The following is a 13,375-nucleotide window of genomic DNA, read 5'->3' as shown; positions in this document are numbered from 1 at the left end:
CCTCTGAGCTCTGAGGCAATTAACTGTGTTTGCTCAAGGAGGACCTTTGATCGACAGAAACAAGGGAAGATGGATGAACCACCCTTACAGAGATCCTATGCCCATTTCAAGTCAACCTAGTCCTTGACATCTGTTGCCCCCTAAACCCATTTTTCGGTGCTGTGACACTGGCACTCCCTCTATGGCGTGTCTTTAAAAAAGTTTTTAAATTGAAACAGCGGGAGAACAGTTGACAACGCGAAGCGACCCCCCTCTAGGCGTGAACTGAACCAGTCAAGCATGTTCTTTTAAGGTAATGCAAAGCAATTTTAGTAAAAAAAGAAAGGTCCCCCTGTTCTGAATGGACGGTCGTTGAATTACAACGCTGTGTGCATCATGTCTGATGACGTGACCTGCTCGTAACTGCGGTGCTTGTGCCGGTTGCCGGAGGTTTTTTTTTTTTCCCCGCTGGAAATCTGCTGTCACCAGATTGCCAGGGCTGAGGCAGGGCAGCGGGGCCCTCCCCTGTCATGTGACGGGGGCTTCATGGCTGCCGCGAGCCGCCCCGTCGCTCTTCCCCTGCGCTCGACGCGAGCGAGCCGCAGCGGCGAAGATGTCTGTTCACGACTGCTCCTAGCAGACAAGGCGAGCCGAGCTTCCGAGTGGAGTGCAGGTAAGTGCCTCTGAAGGAGGACGTACTGTGAGTTTGGTGACCGATAACTACACTAGCAAGCTGCTGCATTCTGTTTCCTGACTGTTTGCTAAGTACGCTCAGTGCAAAATAGTACACGTAGCAACTTAAAGTAGGTTATCGGGTAGCGGGGTTGTGAATTCGATGAAGTAAAGAGGAGTTGTAATCCCATTTCATTGCATGTGTGCGGTCGGAGAGAGGCACACATAGTAACGCTATCTTGAATCTCTCTGCTAAAAGTGTAGCTGGGTTTTTAATTTAAAAACAAACAAACGGTACAGCACTTCTATGCGTAAATGCTGTGAATAAGAATAGACAAGCGTTGGTCTTATTTTGCAACTATATGTACTACAAAAAAACGAACACGGGAGGATCGAACCGAAAACTTGCACATCTGGGAAAGCAGTTCAGGTGGGGAGCTGCGTCAGCATGCGTAGGCTGCAAAGGAACAAGTAATAGGTTTATTCCATGCTGAAAAAAAGAAGAAAGAGAACACAACGTTTCGGCCGTGGAGCCTTCTTCAGGTGTGGTAAACCTATTACTTGTAAACCTATTACTTGTTCCCATCTGGGAAAGCTGCGAGTCCCGCGAGTTCGAATCGGGTGGTAACGCTGAGTGTGCACCTGGACAAACGCAGGCTTGTTCCCCCGCCCCCGGCTTGGCTAGCCGAGAGCCCAACAAACCAGCGTCTGTCCCGCATGACCGAGGCGCGTCGCAGGTTACCGGCGCTGCGCTACAACTACAGAAGCTTTCCCTTCTCAGGGACTCGCGCTCTCCCCTGATGTAGGGGGGGTCTAGGCGGCAGAAGCGCAGCTGAGAATCCCTTCTGTAATGAACAGCCGTGGTGTCTTTAAAGAGCAGGTAGCCAGGACCTTGGTTTAGCATCTGATCCAGCGCGCAGCACCTCATCACCTCATCACCTCGAGCACAATTACAGTACATGATTCTGTACACCACCGATGGTTACGTTTCCCAGTCAGAATGTGACCTAGTGGGCATCCCGAATTCCAGCTTCCTTACTCTATGGAGGTGTATTTTTTTTTTGCATTTCTCCCATTTGCAATGTTTCCCTGAAGAAATTCTCCAGTAACTCTTGGTTGTTTGCAAAACGGGGTGGGGGGGAGATCAGTGCAGTTGGAGATTTGCATATTGTCAGACTGGGCATGCAGGCCTTAGGGGCTACATTTGAACTCCTTTGCATCGACCCGGTGGTGTGGTTGAAGCAGATGCCTTCGCTCCCTTCAAGAAGCAGCTGGGTGAGACCCTTGGGTCAGTAAGTTGCTAACTAAAAATGAGCCCAGTGGGCCCGGTGGCCTCCTGTCGCATGTCCCAGACCTGTAAGTGCCTGTGGATGTGGTGTTAGCAGCCCTGACGAAAGCATGCAGTTTTGCAAGCTGCCTCTTCTTTCTGACCTCTCAGTTATCAGAATATTGATTTGATTAGATGACCCCTGTCTCTAAGTCTTTAACCCTTAGCTGTACCACTTCCAGAGCTGTAGCTGTGCTGGACAGGGTGGAGCATTGTGGTTTTAGTGTTTTTATATATTGAAGAGTTCACACAAAACCGCCTCTAGTTCTCATTGCAATGTAATGGCTATTTTTTTCTGTGGCTCACAGCTTAGTGAGGCGTTTGGTGGAGAAGGGACTGCTGTAGCCCTTAACAAGGAGTACACTTACACATGAGCTTTCTGCAGGGGGTTTCTTGAGATTTAGGACAGGCTTCCCTGTTGATGGAAGATTTCAGTAGGTGAAGGATCTGGATTAATGCCAAACCGTTGAAACAGATAGAAAGTAGGTTATAGACACCTTTAAATATTAAAATACACAATGTGATACGATCTACTGTATTTATAAGAAATGCAGCGCTCTGAAAACGAAGACCTGTCAGATCCGGCGGCAGGTCCGCGATGAGCTGGAGAGCGCAGCGGACAAGCGGAGAAAGGCGGTCTGAGGCGGGGATCGAGTCTGCAGTAAATCTAGGTGCGAAGACGAACAGCAGGAAGCAAGTTCACAAAGAAAGGGAGAGCAAGCGAGCCAGACGGTAATCCAGAAGAGAAACCCCCCCCCAAAAAACAAACTCGGTCAAAAAAATGAAGAAGCTCATGAAAAAAAACCCAGGACCTGGTGGGAAAACACAGTAAAACTCAGCGCTGTGGTATCGGCGGGGCAGGTGTTAAACACCACGTATTAAGCACATACAGGTGGGATTGATTTTTTTTCCATACCCCATTGTTATGGCAACAGTCATATCTCAAAAAAAGGGCCAGTGCTTTGTAGACTCTATATTTAGTTAAGACTTTCAGATCTAACTATGAGACCATCTTACTGAAGACTTGTCAGTAGTGAAGGCCTTTGTCCTGCGTGCGTCAATCCCACCTTAATTTCTTCCTCGCCTTTTTCTTATGCGTTTCCAATAAGGAAAGTGTTTTAAAGCATTTACTGTATCTCTGCCTTTGGGAGGAGACGGAGAAAGCAAGCAGGTTTTGATATTTCCCAAGGAAAACCTTTTGTTGGTATTGTAAGTCCCAATGCAGAAATTGAATTTTTTTAAGCGTGTGGTTGATCTTTTTTATTTTGACAATGAGCTGGAATACATTTACAGTCATCACTCATTGTGCTTCTTGAGGGGATCCCTTAGCGCGCGCGTTCACACACACGTTCACACACAGAGAGGATCTCTGAGGATCTTCTCGAGATCGAGAAGATCTCGAGTCTTCTCTGTGGTAGTACATGCGTTTTATTTCTAAAGTATTCCGAATGGCAGCAGTGGAGTTTACTTGCAGGGCAGCCTCCTAGTATTTAAGATAAGATCGATTTATTGGCCATATACAATTTCTTGTATGAGGAATTTGTCTTTTCACATACCCCAACCTGCTCTCCATGAGACACACAGACAGGGAGAGAAGCTTGGGGTCAGAGCGCAGGGTCAGCCATTTATACAGTACAGCGCCCCTGGAGCAGCTGGGGTTAAGGGCCTTGCTCAGGGGCCCAATGGAGTAGGATTCCTCTGCCGGCCGCAGGATATGACCCAACAGCCTTCCAGCCACAGGCGCAGATCCTGAGCCACAGAGCCAGCGCACTGCCCTGTATCTGTACACAAGATCTGTACATCCTCCAGCAGAAGCTTTGGAAATCCTTGCTCAAAATAAAGAGGGACTGTGGTAAAAATTAATATTTTAAGATACCTAAAACCTTTGGCCCATTTGACTTTTCTGGTTGCTAGTAGATCATTTTTCCGAGGCTGTCATTCACCCATTTCTTTCACAGAGCCATGACAATGGCTTTCTTGGGTAGGAAATGCTTTCCACTTGTCCTCTGGTTCAGGGTTCACGGGGTTTAGCCCATCAGAGTTGGTTGTTACTTTGAACCCGAGAATGCGCTAGCGTGATCCCTGGACTGATTCCAGAGCAGTAATATCTTATTGTCTCCTAGGCTGTTTCTTCAAGCTCTGCTTTCCCATCTTTTATCTGTAGTGTCTGGCTGCATAAAGCACTCTGCATATGTCTTTATGAAATGTTTATAAATCTTTATAAAATGTCTTGAATTCAGTCTAAATCTTTTTTTTTTTGCAGATTCTTTGATACGTGTGGTCTTATCCTCCTTGGCTAGTGTCATATTTATTATTTTATAAGGATGTAAGCCATTGCTGTAAGTTAGGATGAGCAGTGGTTCTTTTAAGCCAGTATCTCGTTTTGTTCTGTGTATGGTTTTTGCCAAGGGGTGTGAACAGCATACGTACTGCATCGCTGGCTGAGTGAAACTGGCCTTGAAAGAAAGGCTTATGTATTATGGCCAATGGAAAAACGTGTGCTGTGCACAGATGTTTCAGTAAAAGAAGGCCAGTATTTCATGGCCTTCCATCCTCAGACATGTTTATTTGGGCTAAATGCCAATAAGTGTGAATGTCTCCATTTAAAAGTGAATTAAGAAAATGCTTTAAATAAAGTTTGCCATTTAGAGATGTACTGTATAACTACAAATATTCGTCATGCATGCTCTTCAGTTTGTAATCCATACAATGGTACTCGGTACTGAACCTGTGGTCATACATTTGAGTCTGGAATGACTGAGTGCTTTCTTTTTTACGCCGTGCGATAGGCTGAAATCGTACTGAAACTCAAACCTGTGCCCATCCCAGCCGATTGTTTCCAGATAATGTTGTGGTACACTAATAAGTATGTGGTCTTTTAACATACCCTAGATTCAGCTTCCTGTTTACTGCACCCCACAGCTTTCAGTTAGGATGTGTTAGACGAAAGGAACACGACTGCTTTCACCTGTTCTATTAAAGCTGCTGCTTCCATCAAAGAGAGAGTGAGAGACTGATAATAGTGGCTTAAGTTACTTTCCAATCTCATTTTGTGCATAAGCAGCTTTGTAGTTTTGTCAACATCTGTAACTGACTTTTGTAACGGCAGTGGTTAAAATGTTTCTGTGTTTCGTACAAAGCCTGGCGGTATGAGTTACATAAAGGAGTGAATTTGAATGCCAGTCATATTCTGTCACAGTGAAGGAAAGTGCTTCAGGAGCCGCTCAGCAGAGTTCATGTCATATATTTCATTTGCTATTATTACTAACAACTCATGCCGTTAAATATTTTGAAAAAACATACAGCTACTAAAGTGTATCCCCATTGCCATTAAACTGAGTGCAACAATGGACAGGCTTGATACTAGTGAGAGTCATAGATTTAAGCATTTGTTTTTATTATAATGCTGAAAATGACCCCAAAGCAAGTAGTATTGATGAAGTGGGAGGTGAATACTAGGCGTAAGCTTGCTGTGCATTATTTGTGTGATGCTTCAGAGGCCACAGCTAACAAACAGCGAGATGTTACTGGCTCTGCAGTGGCTGACAGGAGAGCTGGCTCCACCTGGAAGAGAGGCACATCACTTCAAGCCAGCAGGCTCACCAGTGTTTCACCGGGAGCTGAGAGAGCTCGGGCCGAGCGGTCCCGGCTTCACTTGGGGGATTCTGGCCATATCCAGTTGGAGACATTAAATTTTCATTCTTTATTATTTTTTGCTATTAGAATTCCTTTGCTTGCATCCTACTAATGTGTAGAGGGTACAGGTATTTAAAAAAATGTCTGATACTGTGAGGAGAGAATCAGTTCACTTCCTCTTTTGCTATTGTAATGATTGCCGATGCAATACCTCCAGAGAGTGACAATGGAAAAAAGTAAATGCCAATTACTGGCAGTGAGGTTTGTTTTCACTGTTGCCCAATTCCAGTCTGACTGCAACAGGAACTGGTATAATTCGTCAGCATGAGATACCACTATTTCTCTGATAAATAGTGAAGGATGTGTGTATTTGTATAGACTTAGCCTTTGCTTTGTTTCTTCATGGACAAGGTGGAAGCAGAAACGATGGCAGGGGAGGACCAGGGGGACTCGTCGGGGGACCAGGCTGGAAGGAAGAGGTTTAACCCGGTGGTTTTAGAAGAGCAGGAGAAGGAGACCAGAAGCTTGAAATCCCTCTTTGCCAGGAAGGTCAAGAAAAAATGTACTTGCGGACCAGCCAGAATCAAAGGTCTTCTGTTTGGGTTTTTTCCCATTCTGTCGTGGCTGCCTGGCTACAAGCTGAAGGAGTGGATCATTGGGGACATGATGTCTGGGTTGATTGTGGGTATCCTCCTGGTGCCCCAGTCCATCGCCTACTCGCTTCTAGCTGGCCAGGACCCCATCTACGGCCTGTACACCTCCTTCTTCTCCTGCATCATCTATGCCCTGCTGGGCACCTCGCGGCACATCTCGGTGGGGATCTTCGGGGTGCTGTGCCTCCTGGTGGGGCAGGTGGTGGATAAGGAGCTGATGGCCGCGGGCTACCTCACGGAAGGCAACCAGACGGCTGTCCCGGGCATGGGCAACGCCACCGCGGCGCTGGACTGCGACCGCAGCTGCTACGCCATCTTGGTGGGGACCACGGTGACGTTCATGGCGGGAGTTTACCAGGTCAGTCCGCTGAGTGCTGTGAGGGGAGACGAGGCGTTGGTGGTATCACCGTATTTGGTATCTGTGTATTGGGGGTTGGTTGAAATCGAATGGGCTAAACTGTTGTGAGAGTGGCAGTCTCTGAAACCTTCCTGCCAAGACGACAAGCTGTAATTCTGTGAGCATTGTGAAGACGTAGTTTCCCAAAATGGTATAAATTTGAAAAGCTGTTCTAAACCTGCATGAGGATCCTCTCTGACTGCATCCCCATTCTTCACCTGACTGTTTGCTTTCCCCGTCCTGACAGTGTTTGTCTCCATCCAGGTGCTGATGGGAGTCTTTCAGGTGGGCTTTGTGTCCGTCTACCTCTCGGACTCCCTCCTCAGCGGCTTTGCGACCGGTGCCTCCCTGACCATCCTCACCTCGCAAGTCAAGTACCTCCTGGGGATCCGGCTGCCCCGGACGCAGGGTCTGGGCTCTCTGGTCAAGACCTGGTTCTACCTCTTCCAGAACATCAAGGACACCAACGTGTGCGACCTCGTCACCAGCCTGCTGTGCCTGCTGGTGCTGGTGCCCACCAAGGAGCTGAACGACCGCTTCAAGGCCAAGCTCAAGGCTCCCATCCCCATGGAGCTCTTTGTGGTCATCGTGGCCACCTTGGCCTCCCACTACGGCCGCTTCCACGAGGTTTACGGTTCGGACATATCCGGGACCATCCCAACAGGATTCCAGCCCCCCATGCTCCCGGCCTGGTCCCTCATCCCCAACATAGCCCTGGACGCCCTGTCCATCGCCATCATCGGCTTCGCGATCACCGTCTCCCTCTCCGAGATGTTCGCCAAGAAGCACGGCTACGTCGTGGACGCCAACCAGGAGATGTACGCCATCGGCTTCTGCAACATCCTGCCCTCCTTCTTCCGCTGCTTCACCACCAGCGCCGCGCTCACCAAGACGCTGGTGAAGGAGTCCACCGGCTGCCAGACGCAGCTGTCCGGGGTGGTGACCGCGCTGGTGCTGCTCCTTGTCCTGCTGGTCATCGCTCCCCTGTTCTTCTCGCTGCAGAAGTAAGGCTCGCTCTTTTCCTTTCCTTTTCCGGTCCTTTTTCTTGGACTGAATCAGAATCTTGTCCACGGTGCAGATGCAGAAAAGCACCGTCGTTCAGGGGTCACAAATTGCATCGAGAGATTCTTGAACTGGTTACCAAGTAGTGGGAAACGAGTGGGCTAAACTATCGGAGAGCGGCAGTCCCTGAAACCTTCCTGCCGGAAAGAGAGATTTGTAATTCTCTGAGCATTGGGAAGATGTACGGTTTCCCACAATGGTATAATTTTGAAAAGCGGCCTGACCACGTCCTTATTCTTCAACCTGGTTGGGGATGATCCCGATACATGGTGGGCTGTCAAAAGCCGGATTTGTCTCGTGTACGAATGTTATCTTAATGGATACTTTAATGGCAACAACCCTTGTTTATCCATTTGTCGGATGTGGGTTGACGCTGTATTTTGCGTTGGCTCAAAACTAAAAGTATAAAACGTCAGGTTCATATAACTCCATTCAGAAACGGAAAGAAAAGAAGCAAACATGCATTCGGCATTCAGTACAGTACATAGTACAGAATGGCAATATGTAGCACTCTGAACCTCAATGACCTTATTTCACAAAAACGCCAGAGTTTCAGCCTTGTGACTTAAGTTCAAAGGGGAGGGCGGGGGGTTATCTTTTGATGATTTCCACACTGCTTGGGAGCTTACGGGACTTAGAAATGTTAGTCAATATTACCTGCGTGCCTGTTACAAGTGCAGGTGGTAGTCCTCTTTCGGGGCGGTGTGAAATTAATACAGTGTTGACGTTCATCTGCCTCCAGGTGCGTCTTGGCGGTCATCATCGTCGTCAACCTCAGGGGCGCGCTGCGCAAGTTCTTGGACGTCCCCCGGATGTGGCGAGTGAACCACGTGGACGCCGCCATCTGGCTGGTCACCATGGGGACCTCGGCGCTCCTCAACACGGAGCTGGGGCTGCTGGTGGGCGTGCTGTTCTCTGCGCTGTGCGTCCTGGCGCGCACCCAGGGGGCGCCGGCCGCGGAGCTGGGGCGGGCGGGCGAGCTGGAGCTGTACGAGGACCTCGGCGCCTACAAGGGCCTGCGGACCCAGCCCGGGGTGAGCGTCTTCCGCTTCGGGGCGCCCATCTACTACGCCAACCAGGCGCTCTTCAAGCGGGCCCTGTACCGCCACCTGGGCCTGGACCCCGTGAAGGAGAAGTCGCGGCGCAGGAAGCAGGAGAGGAGGAGGAGGAAGGAGGGGGAGGAGGAGGAGGGAGGGGCCGCCGGGGATCAGAACAAGGCCGAGGAGTCGTCCGCCCGCATCTTCATCCCGCCGCGGCCTGGCTGCCACACCCTGGTGCTGGACTGCGCGCCGGTGCTGTTTCTGGACACGGCCGGAGTCAACGCCCTGAAGGAGGTGCGCAAGGACTACTCGGAGCTGGGGCTTCGAGTCCTGCTCGCGCGCTGCAACGCCTCCGTCCTGGACTCCCTGCGCAGGGGAGGGTATCTGGAAGAGGCCGGCAGCTCGGCGGGGAAGGTGTTTTTTACCATCAGCGACGCTGTCGGCTACGCTCTCGCGCTTTGTTCTCAGAATGGAAATGGGGAAACGTGCTGCTGATGGGGGGCCGGGGTTTGGGTTTTTTTAATATGATACAACAATACTTGGTTGTTTACCGTGCCTTTGTGTCCCAATATCATGTAAGTCTTTGCTCTCTGCTTCCTTAGAAGGCGACATTTTCTATGGATCTGAAGAACACGTGGTTTTTGTCTGGCAGTTCTCTGTGCAAAAACGCAGCTTCGAAAAGACAAACTAGACGTGAAGCATATCCGTCTCCCCTCTTTGGCTCGTGCTGAATTACAGGTGAACTCAGTCTCACGACTGATCGATTAAGCTAGCAGGATAAACCGTGCTTTGTTGTTTTATGTAAAACTCCTTGAGAAAGTTAATGCATAATATTACTGGAGCACAGGACTGGTGAATTGTCACCCTAACCTTGTTTCAGATGTTTTTTTTTAAAAAAAGCACTTTATGCATTTCTATGGTCAGTAAATGAAAGATTTTCACATATTGCAGCAATGTCATCAATATGCCTAGAATAGTTTATAAATAATAGGATTGCAGAGTAATAAAAAAAACTGCCATGTAGGATTTTTTTATACATTTTTGGAGAAAGACGTCTTAAATATTTATTAACTATATTTATGTAACACTGCTGTAAAAAGTACTGGAAAGAACTGTGCTTTGTCTCTGTCAATCTGAGCAAAGAAATGAGCTTGTATTTACACTAAATGTGCAGTGCCTTCTACTAGATCTCACACTAATGTATTCCAAGGGCTTTCCTTTGTGTGTTGCCCTGGTTTTCCAAGACTGGGAGTGTTCCTGAACTCTGGTCATGACCCAGAATTATGCAATGAAAGGGCTGGAGGTGTTGATTCCACTGAAACCAAATGGGGGGGAAATGAGGGATTCTATGAGAATAAACTATACATATGAATGTACAGTAGTATTGCACAATACACCTCAAAGATTTTCTCTCCTCTCAAGACCGAAAACTAGTGTAGGTTAAGAAATTGTGATGGACGTCTTTGTCCTGAAAGAGAAGGGGGGAGGAGTGTGAATTTCCTTCTTTTCCACCAGTTCTGATGTAGTTCCAGGTCACTTTTTTCCCTGTTATGCTCTACTTTGGTGATCTTCTCTCCCTGGAGCTTTTCCAGGTGAATGGGAAAAAAAAACTTGTTTGCTTCTTTCTTTAAAGTGCGATAAGCAGGAATAAGTCAAACTCAGAAGGCTTATCTACAGTTTACAGTATAAAGGAAGAGTTACAATTCCTTTGTAATCAAAGTGCCTTTTTGATTAAAGTGTTTCAGCCAAAATTGTCATGCTGTGCCTTAAGTTAATACATACTAAAACATGTAATACAGTGATATTTTTCCTAAGATGATATTTTTAGAAATGTTGTGGATGAACTTTTTCACTCTCAAGTCTTCATAAGGATTGCTGTTATTATGAAAAAAATAAACTGTGAAAGACTGCCAATATGAATTGTATTAGTTTTATACAGAACTGTCCTTTTAAATTGATTGTAAGTCAACACTGCCCCCTGTTGGTTGCAGATCTGACCTGTGAAGTTTTGTCCACATATTCTAATCGCGCGCTTCCTTCTGGTACTTTTATTTCTGATCCGGTAAGAAGCGCACGCGGTTTACATTTCTTAAATCAACAAGTTTGTGCGTCAGGAATAAGCATTAATGAAAATATTTTCTCACATCTATGACTTTTTATTTTCCAGCATATGTTATCAGTAGCCCGTTTGTACAGTACGTACGTTTTTGTATATCCTTTATTTTTTTTCTCGGGTTTTGAAGGAATCTGAATTGTTGTGTTTTCAGTAATGTTTTATATTTGTTTAATGTTCAAACAATGTTCAAACTGGAAGCACCCGTCTCTGCGGTGCTTTTATGATTCCCTCCCCCCCCACGTGTCAAGTTCTCGGCGTTACCGCTTGCAGTTTTTCTCTTCCGAGCTCAAACGTCGGTGCCGACAGCCCTTGTTAATCCATGTGTTAAGTGTCATTTGCGGAACCACAATCAGCGCTACCAAAGCACCTGTTCTAAAAAGTTTCGAGTTCTTGCAGATGTGTAATATCCTTGTGTTCTGAAGTCGTGTGAACTCCATCCTTGTGCTGGCTCTCCCACAGTGCACTGCAGCAGAAGGGCATTGTTCTACACACACAATACACTGTATGTACACAACCAAGTATATACAGTACAGTAGGGTCCATTGCACCTGTTGTAGACCAGCCTTAGACATGGTGGGGGGAAATGTATAACCGTTTTTGTTTTGTGTATTCTTCTTCGTCTGATGTCGAATTTTCTTGTAAACATTAAGAACCGTCGTCCTATGCTGTTGTGCTGGTTGTGATCCCGGCGTCTGAGCTGTTTGTTAAATGTTTCCCCCGCCTCGCATAGCTTTCAGTTTAGTGTTGCGTCGCGATGAAATGGTGTAAACATAGTGGAAGCTTTTTTTTTTCGGGGGGATCTACTGTATTTCCACGCACCAAAAAAACAAGCCGGCAGACAAAGTAGCGTCCAATACTGTTCTGCTGGGATTGCTTTCATTTCTCGCACAAAATAAAAGTAACGATGAAGTGAAGTGTTCAAGTGTGGGCTGCCTTCTGGAGTCCAGATGTCGCAGGTTCGAGTCTGGGCTGCTGTATGTCTCCCGCCAACTGTGTCTAGGAGTAGGATTATTAATGGAAGCTATTTATTATCTAAAATTGCTATGTACTGTATGTGCAGCAAAAACCAATGTACCACCTTGTCTTCGTCACTCACGAAACAGGGCTCCTAGACTAAAACCCAGCTACTTTCCACGAAGGGCTTTTTAAATTCTTCTGTTCAACTTGTCTGCTTTGCAATTATGTTACCTTTTAATAAACGGTTGAAATGATTGATTGTAGATTTGTTTGGTTTTTGTAGTTCTGTAGTTAACCTCTCATTTCAGAGTCTGTGAAGATGAAACGTGAATCTTTGTTACAGAACTAATCATGGGTTTAGGTTTTTATCCTGCTGTAAGGAAAAGTCTCCTTTAGGATAAGCCTGCTTTGTTTTTGGTGCTTAAAGTAAGAATTTTACATTTCCTGATCCTTGTCCTTCATAACAGTTTATTTGGATTGTATTCATTGGAAAAAATGGAAGAAAAAGCGATACATGTTCAGTTTAGAGCTGTTATCTTTTTCTTTGTTTGAAAGAAAGGGGCAGGAGGCTTTCTTGAAATTAAGCAAGGCTCGGTTAAAAATCAAAATTCAGTACCTTGACGCAAAGCAAACAAGCCACCCCAGCTAAGGCTGTGTCAAATGGCTCCCCTGCTTACTGTAGTAAATATTGACAGAGTGCATCCGGTTCTGAATTGCTATTTATACTGTAGGCCTGTGTGTTAGAAGTGGTGTAATTAACACTAAAGGTTAACACAGTCTTTACAATTACATGGATATGGAGGTTGTCTTTAAAATATAATACATCTTTAATTATTTTTTGTAGTTAATTCCATCACAGCTACTTTATAAGCTGCTAAAATGTAGATCTTATATTCTGGTAACACTTTTACTAGCACAAGGAGATAGAACAAAATGTTTAAAAACCTTAAAGCAACATAGGGTTTCACATGAACAGTCCTTGGCAGCTCTCTCTCTTAATGGTCACTTCCATCTTCTTCACCTGTCTCTGCATTAACTGGAGTTCTGCTCTTATCTTTCAGCTGAAGCAGTCTCGTTGTGGACCAATATGGGTAATGATCTGTGATGTCATTTGCACAAAAGGCTGTAAAGGATTAGGGGTGTTGTTACATTGTGCAGTGTAGTGTTTGTGGAGGAGTTTTGATGGTTGTTTTTAGCCTTATTCAAGTGTGCTTGAAAAAGCATTACAATTCGATAGGGATGTCAAGCTGTTAATTCAGATTAGACTGATGAATAATCAATTATTCTTCACCAGTCACAGCATAATGAAGTCTCCCACAACAAATGCATGTTTATACTTGCTTAGAGAAATCTTCAGAAGCAAAACATGCTTGTGAAATAGCAGGAGCAGTGAGCGACCTTTTTCTCCAGCAGCATGACCGTGCAGCATTTTTGTAACCAGTTTAGATAGAAAGTTGTGCATATAGACAGAGTGCTGATGATCGTGCAAATCTGAAGGACTCTTGAATACTGCATTGTGTTATAGTCTGCAGTGAA

The 13,375-nt window shown here is 46.2% G+C and overlaps 1 protein-coding gene across 3 annotated transcripts; it reads left to right on the top strand.

Moving 5' to 3' along the window:
- The first annotated feature begins 591 nt into the window (after positions 1 to 591).
- Positions 592 to 12,090, top strand: slc26a2 (solute carrier family 26 member 2). Of its 3 annotated transcripts, none has more exons than XM_088932569.1 (4): positions 592 to 652; positions 6,026 to 6,625; positions 6,929 to 7,668; positions 8,469 to 12,090. In XM_088932569.1, exons 2-4 carry the CDS (start codon positions 6,041 to 6,043, stop codon positions 9,259 to 9,261), a joined length of 2,118 nt encoding a protein of 705 aa, XP_088788695.1. In that variant the 5' UTR covers positions 592 to 652; positions 6,026 to 6,040; the 3' UTR covers positions 9,262 to 12,090. The 3 variants fall into 3 exon arrangements, with proteins under 3 accessions (XP_088788695.1, XP_088788696.1, XP_088788694.1); XM_088932570.1 differs by lacking the exon at positions 592 to 652 and adding an exon at positions 2,815 to 2,870; XM_088932568.1 differs by lacking the exon at positions 592 to 652 and having other exon boundaries at positions 6,007 to 6,625.
- Positions 12,091 to 13,375: the final 1,285 nt, after the last annotated feature.

This window comes from Atractosteus spatula, chromosome 14 (genome assembly GCF_055471065.1).
Source record: "Atractosteus spatula isolate fAtrSpa1 chromosome 14, fAtrSpa1.hap1, whole genome shotgun sequence".
Classification (NCBI taxonomy): domain Eukaryota; kingdom Metazoa; phylum Chordata; class Actinopteri; order Semionotiformes; family Lepisosteidae; genus Atractosteus; species Atractosteus spatula.
This window is presented reverse-complemented; position numbering and strand designations above follow the sequence as displayed.

Excerpts from the sequence above, each read along its gene's own strand:
- slc26a2 (XM_088932568.1), top strand. The coding sequence starts at position 6,017 with ATGGACAAGGTGGAAGCAGAAACGATGGCAGGGGAGGACCAGGGGGAC. Across the intron at positions 6,626-6,928 it reads TCATGGCGGGAGTTTACCAG|GTGCTGATGGGAGTCTTTCA; the intron begins GTCAGTCCGCTG and ends GTCTCCATCCAG. Across the intron at positions 7,669-8,468 it reads CTGTTCTTCTCGCTGCAGAA|GTGCGTCTTGGCGGTCATCA; the intron begins GTAAGGCTCGCT and ends ATCTGCCTCCAG.